General features: G+C 50.5%; 1 protein-coding gene across 1 annotated transcript; it reads left to right on the top strand.

Moving 5' to 3' along the window:
• Positions 1 to 4: 4 nt before the first annotated feature.
• LOC118078339 (NXPE family member 3-like) lies at positions 5 to 19,615 on the top strand. Its single transcript, XM_088656018.1, has 7 exons — positions 5 to 167; positions 8,641 to 8,803; positions 12,957 to 13,669; positions 15,412 to 15,485; positions 15,680 to 15,892; positions 17,360 to 17,915; positions 19,360 to 19,615. The coding sequence occupies exons 2-6, from the start codon at positions 8,723 to 8,725 to the stop codon at positions 17,893 to 17,895; spliced, it is 1,617 nt and encodes a 538-aa protein (XP_088512144.1). The 5' UTR covers positions 5 to 167; positions 8,641 to 8,722; the 3' UTR covers positions 17,896 to 17,915; positions 19,360 to 19,615.

Below are 19,615 nucleotides of genomic sequence, written 5' to 3' on the forward strand. Positions count from 1 at the left end.
TCGCTTTAGGCAGGTGCAGATCCTGCGTGAGGCAGCTGCTCGGGGAGCTTCTGCCTGCCTCATCCAGGACAGGAAGGCCTGTGGACAGACCCCCGACCCCCCCCTGCCCCGCCCAGGGCTGCGAGGACTGTTGTGCATGGCCTGATTCTGCTAAGCAGGAGACCAAGGTGGGAAAAGGGGCTTCGGGTGGGTCTGCAGGACTGGAAGGGAAGGGAGGCCTGGATAGAGCGTGGTGCTGATAACCCCAAGGTTGCAGTTTTGATCTCTATTTGGGACAGTTGCAGAATCTGGCATTGCAGGGGGTTGGACTAGATCCTCTTGGTCCCTTCCAACTAGGCTGAGCAACTCTGGGGTGTGGCTGGAAGGGGCTTCCCTCTATAGGAATGTCAGGAGAGTGTTGTGTAGTGGGTCTTCAGTGATTTCAGCCTGGTGCAGATAAGAAGCTGGAGGCGAGGATCTGGTACAGCATCTCTTTACTTCAAAGAACATGTAAGAGCCAGAACACAGGGATGGGGAAAACTGGGGCTTATATAATACAGAGGACTAGCAGGGAAAAGATACATTTTGGCGGGACCCAATGGCACGGATTCCCTCTCACGGAAACCAATCCGGCAGGGGATCCAAATCCTGCACCCTGAACCAGCAAATGATCGATGTTCCCACTGGAACTTGTACATTCAAATAAACTCTGTAATACAATACATTCAACTCTATGTTACAATACATACTTGGCTGTGCTATTACTTTAATACACAACACCCCCCCCCCCCACACACTTAGTGAGAATTACACACAAAGTCTTTCAGGGACTGTGGCTTCCTGCGACTTCTACTCGGACACTAGGGGTTTGAGGCTGAGGGGTCTCCTCGGGAGTATTTGAACACAATCGGTCAAGCGGTTTTGGTGAAACGTGGATACTAATGGACATGGCCAGTTTACATTTTTATAAATATAGAAGTTTTAGAGGCTGTGGTGGGGACTTCTGTGGTGGGGACTTGGGATTTGGGGGGAGTCGTTTACCCCCCCCCCGGATTTTAACACACCCTTTAGGTAAAACAAAGGTCAGTATTTACATGTTCCTGTTTCCCAGTCCAATCCATTGAGGTTGGATGGGCTGTTGGTCTCGGAATCAATACCTGTCTGGCACCCAGGTACCAGGATGTCCGCAATTATCACCCAGGCAGTGGCCTGCTGAATATGTGGTCTCACACTTCAGAGATTATGGCTGCCCCCCCCCCATGCCATATCCCAAGCTTCTCCTCTGGTAGCCGTTTCCCTTCTGATTAGAACAATGTTGGAATGGTGTAAATCCGTCATTAGAGTGATTTAAATGAATTTTATATGAATTTCAAGTTTTCCCATTGAGCCAGTACATAGATACATTTATCAGTGAATTGTTACATTTGGTAATGTGCAGCGGGGCCCTTTGTCTTTGCCTCGTAGTGCGGAGAGGCAAAGCTGGGGGGGGGAGGTCTCATGGAATAAAACCAAAATAAATAAAGGGATGTGAATGCACAGAAGGGAGGGACTGTAATTATTTACTGAAGATGGCAAAGTTACCTTCTTCAAAGCAAGGGAAGGTAAATGAAAGTATTCAAATGACCAAAGTCACTGTATCAGGCAGATTCACTTGTGGGTCGTGGGCGGGGCTGTCTTCGAACATATTCCTCTTTGCTTAAAAAATGAATTAAGTCAGACCAAACAGGTACAAAATAGTCCTTTTTCCTTTGACCCTGAGGACTCTGAGCTTATCAGTTAGTTTTCCCAGCAGGGCAATCTCCCACGCTTCAGTGTACCAAGTAGTAAAATTGGCCCCATCTAGGGACCCAGGTGGCGCTGTGGTTAAACCACTGAGCCTAGGGCTTGCTGATCAGAAGGTCGGTGGTTCGAATCCCTGCGACGGGGTGAGCTCCCGTTGCTTGGTCCCAGCTCCTGCCAACCTAGCAGTTCGAAAGCATGTCAAAATGCAAGTAGATAAATAGGAACCGCTACAGCGGGAAAGTAAACGGCGTTTCCATGTGCTGCTCTGGTTTGCCAGAAGCGGCTTTGTCATGCTGGCCACATGACCTGGAAGCTATACGCCGGCTCCCTTGGCCAATAATGTGAGATGAGTGCGCAACCCCAGAGTCGCTCACGACTGGACCTAATGGTCAGGGGTCCCTTTACCTTTACCTTTAGTTTCCCCCAAAACTCTAGCAGTGGTCCAACTGCTAAAAGCATGTTCCTTTCCAAGTCTTTACAATGCAGATTTTGGTTACCCTCATCAAATGTAGGTAAAAGTGCTAAAACTGAGAAGTTAGGATAATGTGGCAGTTTAAGATCTTGGTGACTTTTTTGAACCACTGCTCCCTATTTCCTAGCTCAGCTGATGTACAGCTGCCAGGCAGGTCCCTGTGTCAAAGTCCCTGTTCCAGGCAGGGAGCCTGAGGAGCTGAGGCAGAAGTTGGCGGCAAAAGACTGGGTCCTAGACTTGATGGACAAAATAGAAACCGATGAATCCCTGTGCCTGGATGGCATCCACGCCAAAGAACTCAGCGTATCTGTACTGGCAATGCTTGGATAGTGGCCCTGGCCCAAAATGCCAGGATCAAGGAAGGTTTTTAATGTAGGTAATACAGTAAATATACTGTAGTTACAGGTAGGTAGCTGTGTTGGTCTGATGTAGTCGAAACAAAATAAAAAAAAATTCCTTCCAGCAGCACCTTAGAGACCAACTAAGTTTGTCATTGGCATGAGCTTTTGTGTGCATGCACACTTCTTCAGATACACTGAAACAGAAGTCAACAGATGCTTATATATAGTGAGAGGGTGGGGAGGGGAATTACTCCCTCCTTGTGGTGGGAGTGGGTGATTGACTGACTGATAGCAATTGGTCTTACAGGAAACAGCAAGGGGTGAGATGGCTAAAGATAGCTTTATCATGTATAATGAGATAAGAATCCAATGACTTTATTCAGACCAGGTCTCTCCATGGTTTTACGTTTGGTAATGAGTTGGAGTTCAGCAACTTCTCTTTCCAGTCTGTTTCTGAAATTTTCTGTAATAAGACAGCTACTTTGAGATCTTGCATAGAATGTCCTGGGAGATTGAAGTGTTCTCCTACTGGTTTCTCTGTCTTGCGATTTCTGATGTCAGATTTATGTCCATTTATCCTTTGGCGTAGGGTTTGGCCTGTTTGTCCAATATAGAGAGTTGAAGGGCACTGTTGGCATTTGATGGCATACACAATGTTAGACCCTTTTACCACCCTCTACAATTCTCTGGAAGGGTCAGGCTGGGGAGGCGGTCTCCACCATTCCTCCTCTGCCCAGTCCCTGACACCTGGGGGGCTCTCCCTCTTTGGGTGGATTCCGCAACCAGCCAGTCCCTGACATCCCTGGGAGCAGAACTCAAAGTGTCCTCATCCAAGAAAAAGGTGCCATCTCATGTTTAGCACTTGGCATCTCCAGCATTCTCAAGACGGACTCCTGGGATGGCTCCCTGGCCCTCAGAACCAAGACTGGACTGGACTGGATGGCCCTTGTGGTCTCTTCCAACTCTATGATTCTATGATTCTATGACCTCACAGAAATCCCTTCTGTTGCCGGCACAGTTGGCATGGTCACTCTCCTTCTAGGAGGGCTAGAGGCTTGCTTCTCTTTCTTTCTTGCCTTTTCTTTTTTGTTAAAAGAAAGCGCAGTATGGGCTGTGCTTCAGTCCAGCCCTAGTTTTCGGGTGTTCTAACCTCAAGGCAGTGAAACCATAACCCCAAGGCTTCTAGTGCAGGTACTTAGCTGCTGCAACCTTTTCGTTAGCTGTTGAAAATGGTGACCTATTGGCCTTTCATGAAAAAGCGACATTTTCATTACACTGACTGACACACAAAGAATCAGAAGTTCTCTTTCCTTCCCTTTTCCTCCCCCCCTTTCTTCTTTCTTCTTCTTTCTTCCTTTCTCTTTTACTCCTTTTGCTTTAAATTTGTATTTGTTGTTGTTTAGTCGTTTAGTCGTCTCCGACTCTTCATGACCCCATGGACCAGAGCATGCCAGGCACTCCTGTCTTCCACTGCCTCCCGCAGTTTGGTCAGACTCATGTTGGTAGCTTGTCTTCTGTCGTCCCCTTCTAGTGCCCTCAATCTTTCCCAACATCAGGGTCTTTTCCAAGGATTCTTCTCTTCTCATGAGGTGGCCAAAGTATTGGAGCCTCAGCTTCACGATCTGTCCTTCCAGTGAGCACTCAGGGCTGATTTCCTTAAGAATGGAGAGGTTTGATCTTCTTGCAGTCCATGGGACTCTCAAGAGTCTCCCCCAGCACCATAATTCAAAAGCATCAATTATTCGGCGATCAGCCTTCTTTATGGTCCAGCTCTCACTTCCATACATCGCTACTGGGAAAACCATAGCTTTAACTATACGGACCTTTGTAGGCAAGGTGATGTCTCTGCTTTTTAAGATGCTGTCTAGGTTTGTCATTGCTTTTCTCCCAAGAAGCAGGCGTCTTTTAATTTTGTGACTGCTGTCACCATCTGCAGTGATCAAGGAGCCCAAGAAAGTAAAATCTCTCACTGCCTCCATTTCTTCCCCTTCTATTTGCCAGGAGGTGATGGGACCAGTGGCCATGATCTTGGTTTTTTTGATGTTGAGCTTCAGACCATATTTTGCGCTCTCCTCTTTTACCCTCATTAAAAGGTTCTTTAATTCCTCCTCACTTTCTGCCATCAAGGTTGTGTCATCTGCATATCTGAGGTTGTTGATATTTCTTCTGGCAATCTTAATTCCTGCTTGGGATTCATCTAGTCCAGCCTTTCGCATGATGAATTCTGCATATAAGTTAAATAAGCAGGGAGACAATATACAGCCTTGACGAACTCCTTTCCCAATTTTGAACCAATCAGTTGTTCCTTATCCAGTTCTAACTGTAGCTTCTTGTCCCACATAGAGATTTCTCAGGAGACAGATGAGGTGATCAGGCACTCCCATTTCTTTAAGAACTTGCCATAGTTTGTTGTGGTCGACACAGTCAAAGGCTTTTGCATAGTCAATGAAGCAGAAGTAGACGTTTTTCTGGAACTCTCTAGCTTTCTCCATAATCCAGCGCATGTTTGCTATTTGGTCTCTGGTTCCTCTGCCCTTTCGAAATCCAGCTTGCACTTCTGGGAGTTCTCGGTCCACATACTGCCTAAGCCTGCCTTGTAGAATTTTAAGCATAACCTTGCTAGCGTGTGAAATGAGCGCAATTGTGCGGTAGTTGGAGCATTCTTTGGCACTGCCCTTCTTTGGAATTGGGATGTAGACTGATCTTCTCCAATCCTCTGGCCATTGCTGAGTTTCCTAAACTTGCTGGCATATTGGGTGTAGCACCTTAACAGCATCATCTTTTAAAATGTTAAATAGTTCAGCTGGAATATCATCACTTCCACTGGCCTTGTTATTAGCAGTGCTTTCTAAGGCCCATTTGACTTCACTCTCCAGGATGTCTGGCTCAAGGTCAGCAACCACACTACCTGGGGTGTATGAGACCTCCATATCTTTCTGGTATAATTCCTCTGTGTATTCTTGCCACCTCTTCTTGATGTCTTCTGCTTCTGTTAGGTCCTTACCACTTTTGTCCTTGATTATGGTAATCTTTGTACGAAATGTTCCTTTCATATCTCCAATTTTCTTGAACAGATCTCTGGTTTTCCCCATTCTATTGTTTTCCTCTATTTCTTTGCATTGCTCATTTAAGAAGACCCTCTTGTCTCTCCTTGCTGTTTTTTGGAAATCTGCATTCAGTTTCCTGTATCTTTCCCTATCTCCCTTGCATTTTGCTTGCCTCCTCTCCTCCGCTATTTGTAAGGCCTCGTTGGACAGCCATTTTGCTTTCTTGCATTTCCTTTTCCTTGGGATGGTTTTCGTTGCTGCCTCCTGTATAATGTTACGAGCCTCCATCCATAGTTCTTCAGGCACTCTGTCCACCAAATCTAAATCCTTAAACCTGTTCCTCACTTCCACTGTGTATTCATAAGGGATTTGATTTAGATTGTATCTTACTGGCCCAGTGGTTTTTCCTACTTTCTTCAGTTTAAGCTGGAATTTTGCTATAAGAAGCTGATGATCTGAGTTACAGTCAGCTCCAGGTCTTGTTTTTGCTGACTGTATAGAGATTCTCCATCTTTGGCTGCAGAGAATATAATCAATCTGATTTCGATGCTGCCCATTTGGTGATATCCATGTGTAGAGTCGTCTCTTGTGTTGTTGGAAGAGAGTGTTTGCGATGACTAGCTTGTTCTCTTGACAGAACTCTATTAGCCTTTGCCCTACTTCATTTTGAACTCCAAGGCCAAACTTGCCAGTTGTTCCTCTTATCTCTTGATTCCCTACTTTAGCATTCCAATCCCCTGTAATGAGAAGAACATCCTTCTTTGGTGTCATTTCTAGAAGGTCTTGTAAGTCTTCATAGAATTGGTCAATTTCACTTTCTTCAGCACCGGTAGTTGGTGCATAAACTTGGATTACTGTGATGTTAAAAGGTCTGTCTTGGATTCGTATCAAGATCATTCTGTCATTTTTGAGATTGCATCCCTTTTGCCACTCTTTTGTTGACTATGAGGGCCACGCCATTTCTTCTACGGGATTCTTGCCCACAGTAGAAGATATGATAGTCATCTGAACTGAATTCGCCCATTCCCTTCCATTTTAGTTCACTGATGCCCAGGATGTCAATATTTATTCTTGCCATCTCATTTTTGACCACATCCAGCTTACCTCCATCCATGGTTCTTACATTTCAGGTTCCTATGCAATATTTTTCTTTACAGCATTGGACTTTCCTTTCGCTTCCAGGCACATCCGCAACTGAGTGACCTTTCGGCTTTGGCCCAGCCGCTTCATCAGCTCCGAATCTACTTGTACTTGTCCTCCGCTCTTCCTCAGTAGCATGTTGGACGCCTTCCGACCTGAGGGGCTCATCTTCCAGCGTCATAGCTTTTATATGCCTGTTGTCTTTGTCCATGGAGTTTTCTTGGCAGGGGTACTGGATTTAGATTAGTTTTTTTATCTTTGAATGTGTGTGTGTGTGTGTGTGTGTGTGTGTGTGTGTGTGTATATATATACACACACTAGCTGGCCCTGCTACGCGCTGCTGTGGGTTATTTGTGTGATTTCCCCTACCCTGTGCCAATCTATGAAAAAGGGTTAAAAGCTCTGTATAGACTTCAATTTTTCTAGGTTAAAAAAGGGTCAGGCAGATTTATAAGTGGAAGTCTCAACTTTCAGTTCAGTTCAAAATGAGCTAAAAATGAACTTACCATTGGGACACCTGGTTGGCCACGGTGAGAACAGGATGCCAGTCTGAGGGGCCTGATCCGGCTTCAGGGCTCAAAGAAACAAAAAATAACCATGAACACACCTTAAAACAGCAGCAGCTGAAACAGTCCCACAAACAGTTACAGATTCTATGATTCTAACCCAAAAGCAGTCTAATGATCTACTCACATCTGGGCCATTAAAATTACCTCTTTGCCCTCCATAAAATGCCAAATAATTCACTTCCCTGCCATCCTCAATCCTCCTCACCCTTTTAAAGAGACCTGACAGCAGTGAATCACCTGGGCGGCGGCAGCGGGGGTGCGTGTGATGTCATGACGCTGCCCGCTTTCTCTCCTCCCAGCTGCCCCTCACCCGCCAGTCACCCCCACCCAGTAATCGCTTCCTCTCACGCAGCAACATTGCGGGGTCTCCAGCTTCTCTTCCCAGAGTTCTATCTCCTCCTGCCTCTCACCAAGAGGCTTCCTCCCAAAGGGGCTCCTCTGGAGGCAGCCCCTCCCACTTGCTTTAGACACCCCCCCCCAAAGGCACAGAGGTCTCTGCCTCCTTCCAGAGCAGAGGGACTCCAGGCTCGCAAGCCCCCCCCCTCAACTGGCGACCTTCCTGCCCCACGAATGCTGCTGCGTAAGGGGACCTGTGACTCTCCGGGTTCTGCCGTGTAGCCTAACCACTGCCCCCACCTCTGGCCATCAGCCATCCTGACAGCCCTAGCCCAACCTCAGCAAGCATGCTGTAGTGGTTTGAGGGCTGGAGCAGGAACTGGGAAAGAACCAGGGTTCAAATCCTCACATGAAGCCAGTCTCTACCTCTCAGCTCAACCTGGAGTCCACAGGAGGTGAGCCTTGGCTGCTTATGTACAGCATAGACTCATGTGGCTGCCTGCCCAGCCAGAGGAGTGGCTTTCCAGCAGCTGCCCTGCCTCTCCCTGGTGGTTCCCGTCCCCTGGAAAATGGAGCTGTGCCCCTCAGACGCTCCTTTTGAGAAGGCTGTCCAGGAGGAGACTCACACTCCTCCTCCACTCCTTCTGCAACTGTTCAGAGTTGCTTGCCCTGCAGGCAATATTGGGACCTTCCTCCTCCTCTTCCTCCTCCTCCTTCTCCATGGGCTCTGCCTCAGTTACTGAGATGGCACCAGAGATGGGGCTGGTGCCCTGGAGGAGGAGATCTGCTTGCAGAAGTCCCTTCCCTGGCAGGCGGCCTGTTGAGTCCTGCTCCAGGGTGGAGATCCAAGACAGGAAGGGAGAATGCTCCTCTCAAGGTCAGTAGCCTGGCTGTCAGAGTCCCACTGCAAGGTCCCTGGACCCACAGCCTCACTGCTACCCTCCCTTCACTGGGCTGCTCTCTGCCCCTCGCAGGTTGCGCTCGCTCAGCCTCTCTGAGGGTGAGTCACTCCCCCCTTCGTGCCCTGTCAGCACAGACCGCCCTGCAGAGGAAGCAATGGGGCACCTGGCCAAGAAGACTCCTGGGGGCCACCGACCAGCTGGTTTCTTCTTCTTTGGACTAACCTTCCTGCTGCTGGTGAGTCAAGGGGGCACGTTGACTGGGGGAGTAACATGCTCTCTAAAAATACCAGGCCTGGGGGGGGGTGTAAGAGTTGAATGGATCCCTTTGGGAGGGTGCAGTCTTTCGAGGGGAGGGGGGTGTTTTGGGAGGGGGGAGCATTGTGGTGGTTTGTGCATCTCCTGGGGCTGCTGCTGGTCACAGGGCTTAGCCATGTTGCCCCCAGCAGGGCGTGGGGAGGGCTCAGTGGGGTTGACTTTGGGGTGTGCATGGGACTGAAAAGGAATGGCAATGTGGGTCAAAAGCGGACATGTTGCCTCTGTGGGGGCTGTTCCTGGTCTGTCCTTGCTCAGCCCCACTACTTGCCTTCGCCACCAAGCCAGACAGTGTCAGACAGATGTGCAACCTGAGCAGGAGGGGGGGGGGAATCCCATCCTGAAGTTCCCACAAGAAGAACCTACAAAAGACCCATTCAGAGGGGGGGTATCTCCTTCCTTCCCTGGAGGTTTTTAAGCAGAGGTGTGTGGCTATATGTCTCGGTTGCTGTAGTCAAGATTCCTGCATTGCAGGGGGTTGGACTAGGTGAGATATAAAAGACTCTGGGTCCTGAGACCCTTAAATAAAAATTTGAGCAAAATTGGTGAAGCAGCAAAAAGTTAGTTTACTGATTACATATATGTTTCTTTCAAGAATCGGGTGTCCCAAAAGCAGGCACACCCCAGTTTAGTTAAAAACAAGTTTATATCACCTGTCCCCCATTGGGTGGAGGCACACAGGGGTTACAGACTTATCAGGACCACCTAATTAAAATATTAAACTCCTGTTGAAATCTCCCATCCCTCTAAACCCAGGGACCATCACTCTTAATTACTTTTACCCAAATGAGGAAGTGTTTCTCATCCCAAAAAACCCCTTAAGTGCACACGCTACCCTGCTGAAGTGTCTAAACCACATTCCAGCAGTTAGCCACCCTGTTTTCCAGTATTCTAACCCCAAGCCAGTAAAGATAAGCCCCCAAGCAAGTCTGTAGTTTCTGAGTTGTTGCAATCTTCTGCTCGGAAGCTGCAACTATTGGAGGCCTTTTGACCTTTTATTCCTTACAGACAGGATGACCCTCAGGGTCCCTTCCAGCACTACGATTCTATGAGCTGCCTCTTGGTTTGCCTGGAGGACCCACATTTTGCTCAGTAATGTTTGGGGCAAGTGAGCTGGGTGCCAAAGGGAATGAGAGGTAGAAGAGCCCGTCTCTGGGGGGAAGGGGGCTGGGCTGGGTGGTCTTCTGAGTTCTGGGGGGGCGGGCTTGTGCTTCCCTGGCCACTTGGGTGGGCAGGGTGGAAATGCAAAAAGCTTGACTGCTTAATCTCCCCCTTGAGCCTTTCTCAGCCAGGGTTCTGGATGTGCACATAAGGGACATGGCTCCCCCCCCAAGGATCCTGGGAGCCATAGTTCACCCCCAACTGGACCAGAATCCCCCTCACCCAAACAAAATCCAGGAATCTTTGAGGGGAGCCGTGGTGCCTCTCAGTTGGCAGAAGTTTGCTGGATTTGGAGCTTGGAGGTGGGGATTTCTCCCCCTGCTCTCCCTCTCCCTCTGTAGGAAGAGGACTTGCAGAATTGATGGGTGTTGGTGTGTGTGAGGAGCAGTCCAAGGAAGAGCAGTCCAAATTGGGAGTTAAGATTAAAAAGGAAAAGGGTAGCTTTGCTTAAAAAATAAAATCAAGAACTTCCTTACAGTTGCTTCTTGTGCAGGGTCAAATTTTGGAGAGAAAATGTCTCTTTTGCTCCCTGCCCCAAAGGAAACTGGGAAGTGTGTGTGTGTGTGTGTGAGAGAGAGAGAGAGGGCTCCATCTCCTCTCAACCCTTCAGACCTGGCACTGCTCTGGGCACTCCCCTCCCTTCCTTCCCTTTGGCCCTTCCCAGATCCTTCTTGGAAGACGCTGTTCCTGCTGGGTTGTCACAAATAATAAGCGGTTGTCTGGGAGTATGGTGGATGCTCCTTCCACCTCCAGAGCTGCCCCTCCACCTCAGATGTTTGGATTGCCCCTCCCTGCCTTCTATAGTTCACTCAGCCCCCCCCCAAGGGCACCAGCAACCAGGAGATCCCTTGCCCCCCTCTGTCCTGCCCCTCCTTCCTGCAGGGCTTGGGGTCCCAGTGGGCTGGGGAAGGGGCCCATTCTTAGGCTTGGGGGGTTTCTGTTGACCCTTGATGGAGCTCAGCTTTTCTCCCTTCTTGCTTCTCTCTTGACTTATGGCTTCCCAGGGGCTAAGGAGAGGCAGGGTCAGCCTGCAACAAGATGGAGTTGAATAATGGCTGGTGGGAAAGGGGTTAAACAGGGACCCTCTTCTCTACGCTCTGCTGCCCCCCCCCCTTCAGACTACTCAGGCCCGGTAGAAACCTTATTCTAACAAGTAAGATGTAGGAAATGCCACGAAAAACAATTTTGCTTTATCCCAAAGCTGTGGGAACTTGAAAGATATTGTACACTTTATCCCAAAATGGTGTTTTTCTTGACTGGAAGTTACCCTGGCTGCTCTGTCGCTCTGCAGCTCTAGGAGCACTTCTTGCAAAGAAACATCAACGTCTTTTTCTTTTGTTTTCTTCTCTAGGTCACTTCTGTTTTCTTCACTTCTCACTCTGGCCCCCCAGTCTCGGGCCGTGCCCCCTCCCAGTTTACACAATTTTCATCTGTGACCCCCTTGGAATATCCTGGGCGGAGGGCCCAGGGAGCCATATGGCCCCCAGTTGAGAAACACTGCACTAAAAGATGGCCAGATGCAGAAGCCTTACACAAAAAAGTCATAAAAATCCAAATCTGTTGGGAGCATCCGTCCATCTGCCCTTCAGCCTCAGTGGAGACCCCTTGCGCACAGAGGGAATAGACACCCCCCTGCACAAAGCCCGGGTCTGGGGTCCCTCCTCGTAGCCAGCGGGCGTCGTGGGGAGCGTGGAAAGATGCGGTGCAGAATGTGAAGGGCCATGTTTATGCTGTGAACCTCCCTGAAATCTATGGATGAAGGGCGGTATACAAATTTAATTCATCACCACCACCATCTTTGAGGGTGGGGGCAGGGAAAAGAGAGGGAGGGTCTCCCTTTCTAAAGGTAAAGGGACCCCTGACCATTAGGTCCAGTCGTGACCGACTCTGGGGTTGTGGCGCTCATCTCGCATTATCGGCCGAGGGAGCCGGCGTACAGCTTCCAGGTCATGTGGCCAGCATGACAAAGCCGCTTCTGGCAAACCAGAGCAGCACACGGAAACACCGTTTACCTTCCCGCTGTTGTGTTGTTGTTGTTTAGTTGTTTAGTCGTGTCTGCCTCTTCGTGACACCATGGACCATAGCACGCCAGGCACTCCTGTCTTCCACTGCCTCCCGCAGTTTGGTCAAACTCATGTTCGTAGCTTCAAGAACACTGTCCAACCATCTCGTCCTCTGTCGTCCCCTTCTCCTAGTGCCCTCAATCTTTCCCAACATCAGGGTCTTTTCCAGGGAGTCTTCTCTTCTCATGAGGTGGCCAAAGTATTGGAGCCTTAGCTTCAGGATCTGTCCTTCCAGTGAGCACTCAGGGCTGATTTCCTTCAGAATGGAGAGGTTTGATCTTCTTGCAGTCCATGGGACTCTCAAGAGTCTCCTCCAGCACCATAATTCAAAAGCATCAATTCTTCGGCGATCAGCCTTCTTTATGGTCCAGCTCTCACTTCCATACATCACTACTGGGAAAACCATAGCTTTAACTATACGGACCTTTGTCGGCAAGGTGATGTCTCTGCTTTTTAAGATGCTGTCTAGGTTTGTCATTGCTTTTCTCCCAAGAAGCAGGCGTCTTTTAACTTCGTGACTGCTGTCACCACCTGCAGTGATCATGGAACCCAAGAAAGTAAAATCTCTCCCTTTCTAGGCCTCTTTAAAATATGCTTTTCAAATCCACGGAGGGCTCTGGATGGCTCCTGGCCACATCGGCGAAGCGTGGCGCTCTACAGAGGCAGCTATGCTTCTGGCTGCTGCCACTGCCAGCCCTGCCAGGAGACGGCCCTGCGCTTGGAGCCTGCTCGCAAGTCTTCCTTCGGGGCCCCCCAGAGCCAGGGCGCCGGAGCCGCCTTCTCACCGATGCAGCCACCGGCTCTTCCGCCGCTCGGCTGCGCGCCTGACGGGCTCCCCTTCTGTCTCCACAGGTGCTGTATTACACCATCGCCCCCGAGGAGCCCCGGGCCCAGTCGGCGCGCCCCCACCCGCCCCCGGCCTCGCCCGACGCCCGCGACTTGCAGGTGCTGCTCTCGCGGATCGCGTGGCCGGCTCCCGCCGAAGCCGCCGACGTGGCGTTCGCCAGCTCCACCTGCCCGGAGAAGAGCGGCTACGCGCTCCTGCCCCGCGCCCCGCGCAACTATACGGTGGGCGACACGCTGCTGGTGCGCCTGGAGGCGCGCGACCACGCCGGGCGGCGCAAGCGCTACGGGGGCGACTTGGTGCGCGCCAAGGTGCACTCGCCTGAGCTGAAGGCGGCCGCGGCCGGGACGGTGCAGGATCACGGCGACGGCTCCTACACGCTGGCCTTCCCGCTGCTGTGGGCGGGCGCCGTGCGCGTGGCGGTGCGCCTCACCCACTCCAGCGAGGCCGTGGCGCTCTTGCGCCGCATCCGCCGCTCGCAGCCCTCCACGGTCGCCTTCTTCGGCTACTTCGCGCTGCCGGACCAGCCGGGCAAGGAAGAGGTGGCCGAGTGCAACGTCCATCCGCCGCCCGGGCCGAACTGCCAGTACGTGGATCCGGGCACCGGCGAGCGCTGGTTCTGCGCGCGGCCCAAGACGCACCCTTGCGCGGCCCTCGTGCGCCACTCGTCGGGGCGCTACAAAAGCGTGCTGGCGCCCAGGGAGAAGGCTTTCTTTGCGAGGTGAGGGGAGGCTTGTTAGACAGGCTTTTCAAAGGGAGAGGTGGGGGGGGGGTTGTTTCTGCTTTTAATAAGGTTTTAGTAAAGCATTTTCATAACAGAGTAAGAGAAAATAAACTAAATGAAAACAAACAGCGAGAGAAAGAGAAGAGAAAACACCAAAGGAAAACAAAACGAGAAAAGGAAAGGCAAGGGGGGAAATCAAAAGAGGAAAACAGGGGGAAAGTAAAAAAAAGACTTCTTATTTTTTTTGTCTGTCAGTTACATAAAAGAAAGTATTCAAAATATTCACTCTAGAATGACATCCAACTGGCAATATTTCCCTAAACTTCCAACACAAATGGCACAGATTAATTCGTTTTCCTTTTTACACAAAAAGTTCAAAAGGGGTTCTCTAATTATTATTGTTAATAAATGTTAGCAATCATTTTTCTCTAATCAGACATAGAATCATAGAATCATAGAGTTGGAAGAGACCACAAGGGCCATCCAGTCCAACCCCCTGCCAAGCAGGAAACACGATCAAAGCATTCTTGACATATGCCTGTCAAGCCTCTGCTTGTTGTTGTTTAGTCGTTTAGTCTGTCCGACTCTTCGTGACCCCATGGACCATAGCACGCCAGGCACTCCTGTCTTGCACTGCCTCCCGCAGTTTGGTCAAACTCATGTTCGTAGCGTCGAGAACACTGTCTAACCATCTTAAAGACCTCCAAAGAAGGAGACTCCACTACACTCTCAAGCAAGGTGTCTCCCATTCTGTATTTGTGCCTTTCATTTTTTTGCCCAAGGGTAGTACTTTACATTTCTCCTTGTTAAAATTCATCTTGTTTGCTTTGGCCCAGTTGTCTAATCTATTAAGGTCATTTTGAAGTGTGATCCTGTCCTCTGAGGTATTAGCCACCCCTCCCAATTTGGTGTCATCTGCAAACTTGCTCAGGATGCCCTCAAGCCCATCATCCAAGTCATTGATAAAGATGTTGAATAAGGCTGGGCCCAAGACAGAACGCTGTGGCACCCCACTAGTCACTTCTCTCCATATCAGCTTTGTTTCCAATAACTTCAACAACCTCCATATTAAACAATAATAAATATTTCCAACTTTGTCCACACAAGAGTCTCTCTGCTGTAATCATATATTAAAATAACATTCCACAGTTCTTTTCTTATGTTTTGAATAATTTTTATATACAGTTGACAGACAAAGAATCAGAAGTTCTCATTTTTTTACTTTCTTCTTTTCTTTCCCTCCTATTTTTCTTTTCTTTTTTGTTTGTGCTTTTACTGTATTTAGATCTGTTTCTTTTATCTTTGATATTCTAAAAAGATATTGGATATTGATTTTTGTATATCCCCACCCCAACAGAATCCTTTGAAGAAGAAAAAACAAAGAGCAGGGTTGGGTGGGGAGGGGAGGGGAGGGGCCCTTCCAGCTCCCAGGGGCCACCTGGGCAGCTTCTGCAGAGTGTCTCTCTAGGCCCTGACTCCAAAGCCATCCTGTGACCCTTTTGTGTAAAAGCAGCAGGTAGAAAAGGCTGAGAGCGAGGCAGGTGAAGGAAGCGTGGTGCCCGTGGGAGAAGCACCAGCGCAATCAGTCAGTAGCCAGAACCAGCTGCCGGAGGGGCTCTGGGGGCCCTTGATGCCCTTTGCTCTTCCCCAGAGCCAGGAGTTTCCCAGGAGAACCGCAGCCCAGGCAGCAGGACCCCCTCTTCCCCTTCTCCCCTTCTCATTTCTCTCTGTCCACACAGGGCTGTGACAGACCAACCCATCCCAGGGAGTGTGCCTGTTCTCCAGGTGCTGTCCAACCCCCAGCAGGCCATTGGTGAGTTGCCCCGGGGGGGGGGTCAGTTGCCCCCTGCTGGTTCCTGGTCCCTTTATTTCCTGGTCCCATATTTCTTGCCTGGAAATACTTGATAATGGATGTCAGAGGCGTCCTTTTGAAATGGTGAATACCTGTCTCTTTGGACAGAGTGGCACTTTTCTGACCCTCTGTCCTCTTTGCCTGCATCCCTGCAGTGACGCCACCCCCTCAGCCATGCCGCCCCGGCCTTGCCCCCGCCAACCCAGCGGGCTTCTACTACCAGGACGCCTGGGTTTCCTTGCTGTGTTCCAGCCGGCCCTTCACTACTCCAGACTCGGCCCTCAGCTGCCTAAAAGGAAAGATCGTCCACATGGTTGGAGACTCCACCCTGCGCCAGTGGTGGGAGTTCCTGGTGGAATTCATTCCTTGTGAGTATCTGGTCATAGAATCATAGAATCATAGAGTTGGAAGAGACCCCAAGGGCCATCCAGTCCAACCCCCTGCCAAGCAGGAAACACCATCAAAGCATTCCTGACAGGTGGCTGTCAAGCCTCCGCTTAAAGACCTCCAGAGAAGGGGACTCCACCACACTCCTTGGCAGCAAATTCCACTGCCGAACAGCTCTTACTGTCAGGAAGTTCTTCCTAATGTTGAGGTGGAATCTTCTTTCTTGTAGTTTGACTCCATTGCTCCGTGTCCGCTTCTCTGGAGCAGCAGTAAACAACCTTTCTCCCTCCTCTATATGACATCATTTTATATATTTGACCATGGCTATCATATCACCCCTTAACCTGGGGTAGTGGCAGGGTCCCCTGGGGTAGTGGCAGGGGCCACACCGGGGGGGGGGCATTCAGGTGGAACAGGAGGCAGGTTGAGCTGAGCTGAGGAGACCAGGCAAAAAGAAATGGAGGGAAGTGGACAATGAGCAGGGGGGGGGGTATGGGGGGCCCATTTGGTCATGCCGGGTGGAAAGAGGAGGAATGGATGGCTGGGGCTAAGAGAAGCATGGAAGGGGCCAAAAAACTATATTTTACCCAACATGGGTCTCGAACCCATGACCCTGAGATAAATAATCTCGTGCTCAACCAACTGAGCTATTCAGCGACTCTCCAAACCCTGGTCACTCCAAGGTCTGAGTCCAGCACTCTAAGCCAGCACACCATAGTGGGCTGGCAGGAGAGGATAGCAAGTGTGGCAGAATATTCAAGGGCAATCCGAGAAATGCTTAAATTATAGTATAGTACAGCATCAAAATGAGGGACGCAGGTGGCGCTGTGGGTTAAGCCACTGAGCCTAGGGCTTGCGACAGGGTGAGCTCCCATTGCTTGGAGCCTGCTCCTGCCAACCTAGCAGTTTAAAAGCACATCAAAGTGCAAGTAGATAAACAGGTACTGCTCCGGCAGGAAGGTAAACGGCGTTTCCGTGCGCTGCTCTGGTTTGCCAGAAGCGGCTTAGTCATGCTGGCCAATAAAGCAAGATGAGCGTCGCAACCCCAGAGTCGGTCCCTTTCCTTTACAGCATCAAAATCAGTTTTTGCATTTGCAGAATATGGATAGATATATTTTCCAGATGATAGCAAGAGCCTTAAGAAATGCTGAGGACAATCCTACTTGGGGTTTCCAACACATTTCTTATTAATGAAAAAGTTTGGTGTGGTGGGAGCAGATTTTTATTCCACAAGTGCGGCCCAGAGAAAAAAGTTTCAGAACTTTATGCCTAAGTTGCAGAGGGTTGGAGTAGATGACCCTTGGGGATCCCTTCCTACGCTGTGATCCTAACCACTGCTCTAGCCGCTACACCCCCTGTCCCTGGGTGGGTGGGCAAGACCCAGAGCAGGAGAACCCAGGGATGTTTGGGGTCTGAGTCTCTCTCTGTCCCCCTCTCTCTCCCACCAGCACTCCAGCCCATTGACCTCCATGTCACTTACCAGTCGGGGCCTCTCCTTGCCGTGGAGGCTACCCAGGGCCTGGTGCTGAGCTGGCGTGCCCACGGCCTCCCTCTGCGCACCGGCAAGACCATGATGGCCGACTTGCACTACCTGGCCAACGAACTGGATGCGCTGGGCGGCGGCCCTGACACCGTGGTGGCCTTCACACTCTGGGCGCACTTCACCACCTTCCCCCTGGAGGTCTATGTCCAGCGGCTGCGCCGGGTGCGGCAAGCTGTGACTCAGCTCTTGGCCCGCAGCCCCCTCACCACCGTGGTCATCAAGACAGCCAACACCGGCTACAAGTCTGTCTACGGCAGCGACTGGCTCTCCCAGCAGCTGGACCACCTGCTGCGCGCCATGTTTGCTGGCCTGCGCGTGGCCGTTGTGGATGCCTGGGCCATGACCTCCTGCCACTACCTGCCCGACAATATCCACCCTGGCAAAGTCGTGGTGCAGAACGAAGTCGCCTCCTTCCTCTCCTACATCTGCCCGCAAGACTGAGCCAGGAGGGAGAGTTGCAGGTAGGTAGCCGTGTTGGTCTGAGTCGAAGCAAAATAAAAAAATTCCTTCAGTAGCACCTTAAAGACCAACTAAGTTTTTATTTTGGTATGAGCTTTCGTGTGCATGCACACTTCTTCTGATACACTGGAAAAACACTGGAGGGAGCAAAGGAGCCCTGGGCGGGGGTCTCCAGGTGCCAGGGTGCCTTACCCCACTCTGCACAGTGGGTCGAAGATCCCCTGCAGTGGGGAAAGGGGACTCCAGAAAAGTGGGGGGCACCCTTTCCCTCCAACCACAAATGTTATGGGAGAAATGGGGGACTTAGAATCATAGCGTTGGAAGAGACCACAAGCACCATCCAGTCCAATCCCCTGCCAAGCAGGAAACACCATAAAAGCATTCCTGACAGATGGCTGTCAAGCCTCCACTTAAAGACCTCCAAAGAAGGAGACTCCACCACACTCCTTGGCAGCAAATTCCACTGTCGAACAGCTCTTACTGTCAGGAAGTTCTTAAATAAAGAGTAAATTGCATATAGCCTCCCTCTGGAAACTTTTGTCTTCAGCCAACATGCTGATCATCAGGGGGTTTGGGGTGGGTGTTTATCAGTATGCGGATGATACCCAGCTCTACCTCTCTTTTAAATCAAAACCAGTGAAGGCGGTGAAGGTCCTGTGTGAGTTTCTAGAGGCAGCTGGAGGATGGATGGCGGCTAACAGCTTCAGGTTGAATCCTGACAAGACAGAAGTACTGTTTTGGGAAAATGGGGCAGGCAGGTGTGGGGGACTCCCTGGTCCTGAATGGGGTAACTGTGCCCCTGAAGGACCAGGTGCGCAGCCTGGGAGTCATTTTGGACTCCCAGCTGTCCATGGAGGCACAGGTCAATTCTGTGTCCAGGGCAGCTGTCTACCAGCTCCATCTGGTATGCAGGATGATACCCTACTGTCTCGCCAGAGTGGTGCATGCTCTGGTTATCTTCCGTGTGGACTACTGCAATGCGCTCTACATGCGGCTACCTTTGAAGGTGACCCGGAAACTGCAATTAATCCAGAATGCGGCAGCTAGACTGGTGACTGGGAGCGGGCGCCAAGACCATATAACACTTATCCTGAAAGACCTACATTGGTTCCCAGTACGTTTCCGAGCACAATTCAAAGTGTTGGTGCTGACCTTTAAAGCCCTAAACAGCCTCAGCCCAGTATACCTGGAGGAGCATCTCCACCCCCATTGTTCAGCCCGGACACTGAGGTCCAGCTCCGAGGGCCTTCTGGTGGTTCCCTCACTGCGAGAAGTGAAGTTACAGGGAACCAGGCAGAGGGCCTTCTTGGTAGTGGCGCCTGCCCTGAGGAATGTGCTGTAAGCCACTCAGAGTGTCTGGAGAAACTGAGCCAGATGGGTGGGGTAATAATAATAATAATAATAATAATAATAATAATAATAATATTCTGTTGTTTTTGCATCAAGCCCTTCAATGTCATCCGGGGCTCAAGGAGTCCATGGATAAAGGCATCTGCATATGTTCCAGAAAATATTTAACATCTACACACCATCCAAGTACGCCCCCCGGGACACGCACCAGCCACGCCGCCGCCTGCTCTCCACCCCCGTTGCTGGACCATGCAGCTTCACCACTGCCCAGAACATCCCTATTTCCCTCGGCAGCTCGGGCAGCTCCTAGCAGTTTCTGGAGAGCAGGGGAGGAGGAGGAGGAGGAGGAGGA

This window comes from Zootoca vivipara, chromosome 12 (genome assembly GCF_965207765.1).
Source record: "Zootoca vivipara chromosome 12, rZooViv2.hap1.1, whole genome shotgun sequence".
Classification (NCBI taxonomy): domain Eukaryota; kingdom Metazoa; phylum Chordata; class Lepidosauria; order Squamata; family Lacertidae; genus Zootoca; species Zootoca vivipara.

Coding starts and splice junctions, on each gene's coding strand:
- LOC118078339 (XM_088656018.1), top strand. CDS start 8,723: ATGGGGCACCTGGCCAAGAAGACTCCTGGGGGCCACCGACCAGCTGGT. Junction 8,804..12,956: donor GACTAACCTTCCTGCTGCTG/GTGAGTCAAGGG, acceptor CTGTCTCCACAG/GTGCTGTATTACACCATCGC. Junction 15,893..17,359: donor CCTGGTGGAATTCATTCCTT/GTGAGTATCTGG, acceptor CTCTCCCACCAG/CACTCCAGCCCATTGACCTC.